General features: G+C 30.8%; 1 protein-coding gene across 1 annotated transcript; it reads right to left on the bottom strand.

The window, feature by feature from the left end:
* Nucleotides 1–2,044: 2,044 nt before the first annotated feature.
* LOC114336910 (signal recognition particle 14 kDa protein) lies at nucleotides 2,045–3,036 on the bottom strand. The gene is made up of 3 exons (XM_028287304.2): nucleotides 2,848–3,036; nucleotides 2,718–2,790; nucleotides 2,045–2,380 (listed from the first exon to the last, which is right to left on the bottom strand). The coding sequence occupies exons 1-3, from the start codon at nucleotides 2,869–2,871 to the stop codon at nucleotides 2,154–2,156; spliced, it is 324 nt and encodes a 107-aa protein (XP_028143105.1). The 5' UTR covers nucleotides 2,872–3,036; the 3' UTR covers nucleotides 2,045–2,153.
* Nucleotides 3,037–3,284: the final 248 nt, after the last annotated feature.

Raw genomic sequence — 3,284 nt, forward strand, 5'->3', positions numbered from 1 at the left:
ATGAATACACCAATAGCTCAGTAAATGACAGTTGTGGAGTGAAATTATCAGCGTCACGACGGACGTATTTGCTTGACAATTTGGATTTAGGTTCTAGTTACACTCCACTTCAAAGTTGTATTTATGCCGTTGGTTGCTTTTACTTCGGGGGATGACACCCCTCCTTGGGGTGAAAAACATACGTTTAAAATAAGTCCGGAAATGTATAAATCCACTAATTATAAGCAACTTTTGTTCTTCTATAGAATTCCTTTTTCTATGCTAATACTAATTAAAAAAAAACAACGTTTTCAGACGGGTTTTTCGCAAATGACTCAAAAATAAGTATTTATCGAATTAAATATTAGATATAGAAAAAATATTTATAGCAAAAATGTAGCTTATAAGATTCAGAAAATGGTGTACTTATTCATGGAGTCTATCGACACAGTAAAAGCACAGTTGAAGCTCATGAAAAATTATTCTTATTTGTTCAATTCCAAATCGAATATTTCAACCTGAAATAACCAAAAAATGAAGCAATTTTCGGGAAAAACTCTTCTTTAAATGTTTCAAAAAAAAGCTTTATTTTTATTTTTTATAAAAGTTTCTAGCTACGAGTTACGCTCAAAATAAAGTTGGCCCCTTTTTTGGTAAGAAAAATCGTGAAAATCTGCCCCTATTTCGCACCCCAAATAAAATTTATCATTAGCGCTTTACCATTTACTTTTAAATATTTATTGTTTATATGATCTGTAAGTTTGACCGGTTCGAAGTTCTTATTTTGGAAAAAATTTAAGTTTTTTTATTTTGGAAAAATGCCTTTTTTTCAAAATAACTTAAAAAGTATTAGTGATACGAAAAATCTTGAAAGAGTAAAGAAATGTAGGTCTTGCTTTTATAAATATTTTGGTTTTATTTTGTTTTTCTGTAAGACAAAAATTGGTTAAGACATGGCTGTTTAAAATTTGCATATACTCGTGATTAGTGACTCGTTCAAGCCCTTAAACTAGAACTCTTTTAAAAATAAGCACTTTGAACCTGCGAAACTTACAGGTCGTATAAAAAAGTTAGGTAATTTGTAAGGCGATAATGATTAGTTTCATTTGGGGTGCTAAACAATTTTTTACCAAAAAATGGGATTAACTGTATTTTTAGCGTAACTGGCTTAGTTTTGTTGCTAGAAACTTTTGTAAAAAATAAAGATTCTTATAAACACTTAAGTTCTAATGAGTTTCCCTGAACAATATTTCATTTTTTTGGTTATTTCACGTTGAAATATTCGATTTGGAATTTGACGAATAAAAAAAAACTTTTCATGAGCTATAAGTTTTCTTTTACTGAGTCGATAGACTTCATTTTTTTTTAAAGCTAGATACATTTTTGTTAACAATATTCTTTTCGATCGAATACTTATTCTTTGAACTATTTACGAAAAATCGCCTAGAAACGTGTTTTTTTTTTGTTGAACAATAAACATTTTTACTCATAAATAACTCAAAAAGTCTTGAGTTGACCACTTCGGTGGTGACACTGAAAATTACACAGTATCGCCATATTTTACGTTCATTTTCTGGGCTGTAACACATATAGGTATTTGTTACACATATCACATTGGGTAATTTTTTAAAGGGGGCCCCATTTCCAATTCTGGGGGGGTGGTCTGACGGCGTTTGTTACGCCACTGCTCCAGATGTTGATCAAAAGCATCCTCCTACTGAAAAATAATTGGAGGACATTATAACTAAAAATTACTTCAGCAGTTTAAATGGAAGAGAAGATAACATAGATGAGTTAGAAGAGCCTTTTGACAGCAATGTAGCATTGAAGATGGAGACTATGATCCTGCATAAGCCGAAGACAATATCTCCACAAAACTAGCTAACAGCTGGTAAACTAGCAGAAACTCACAAAGAAGCAACAAATATTTCTCATGTGCCATCATCATCTGACAAGTCATATTTTGTCCTAGTCTGGAACTATATCTTTCAGCTTTGCTTATGATCATTGAGTTTTACCCAGCTTTCTTTATTATTTAGTATTTAGTTCAGTAAAAGTACAAAAATAACATGTTATATGTATTTTCCTTACAAAGGTGATTGCAATACATAATGAAAAAATGATAACCTAATTGTATTTAAGTATTAAAAGTAACAAAAATAAATATAAATATATTATTCTGCTTTTGTCTTTGTTTTGGGCTTCTTTAATTTCTTTAAACCATCTATATTGCCCTTTAGAAGACTGCTATAGGCTACTTGGAATTTATTAACATCTCTCTGGTGGATTACTGTGGCAATCTTCTTCGACCTGGACTTGGCTCTTACTAAACAAAAATGTTCTTGAGGCTCTGGAATAGGAGGTTTTCCGGGACGTGGATTGGGCCGATTTCGTCCATTATCTACAAAAAATGTTGTGCTTTCAATATAATGCTCAAAGCAGACAGACGATACGTGAACTGACATGAGAAATCTAAAACTTGCATTCCATAACATGTTCCAATACATTCCATAACTTATCTAGGCCAAAAGCCCATAGCATAGCGAACTGAATTTAATTTCAATAGAGAGCTTACTACAAGAGCACTCTGTGAAACATTTATAAGAGAATGGGAGTGTTCTGTATTGAAATTGCTTCTTAATTGTCCTTCCTATTACATACTTATAAATTATCCAATAAATGGTAATTATTCCTATTTACATAATACTTTAGTAGTTGCTACGACCTAGGATACTTACATCTTTTAAATGTCATAGTTACTGACCCATCTAGACGAGACTTCTGGAATAACTTGGTCAACTCTAGCAAAAACTAGAAATAAAAGAAAAGAGTTAGAAATCTACAAGAAACAACTTAATATTAACTTACAGTATCATTCTCTAATAACACCATTTTCAATTTGAAGAAAGCTGGAAGGAAAATAATTTGAGAAATATGTTTTTTCTCTAAAAATAACCTTTTACTTTTAATTAAAATTGAAATTAATACAGATTGAACATATTGTCCAAATGTCAAAAATATTGGAACTGGAACTGACAGAGCAATGTCAAAAATACTTCAAAGAATGGCCTTTTCTATTACACTGCTACAGTTAGCTAAATGCCAATGAATTCAATATGCAAATATCACAAAAAAACTAATGATGTAACTTGATATTGAAAGAAAAATGGTAGAACAACTAATGAAAATTAATATAATTTCCAATTTTATTCTTGTACACGGAAATATTAAATTGGTAAAGTATGTTACACTGACGGCTTCGATAGTTTAGACAGAATAAAAATGTCCAAATGATGAAAAGAAGG

This window comes from Diabrotica virgifera, chromosome 8 (genome assembly GCF_917563875.1).
Source record: "Diabrotica virgifera virgifera chromosome 8, PGI_DIABVI_V3a".
In the NCBI taxonomy this organism is placed as follows: Eukaryota; Metazoa; Arthropoda; class Insecta; order Coleoptera; family Chrysomelidae; genus Diabrotica; species Diabrotica virgifera.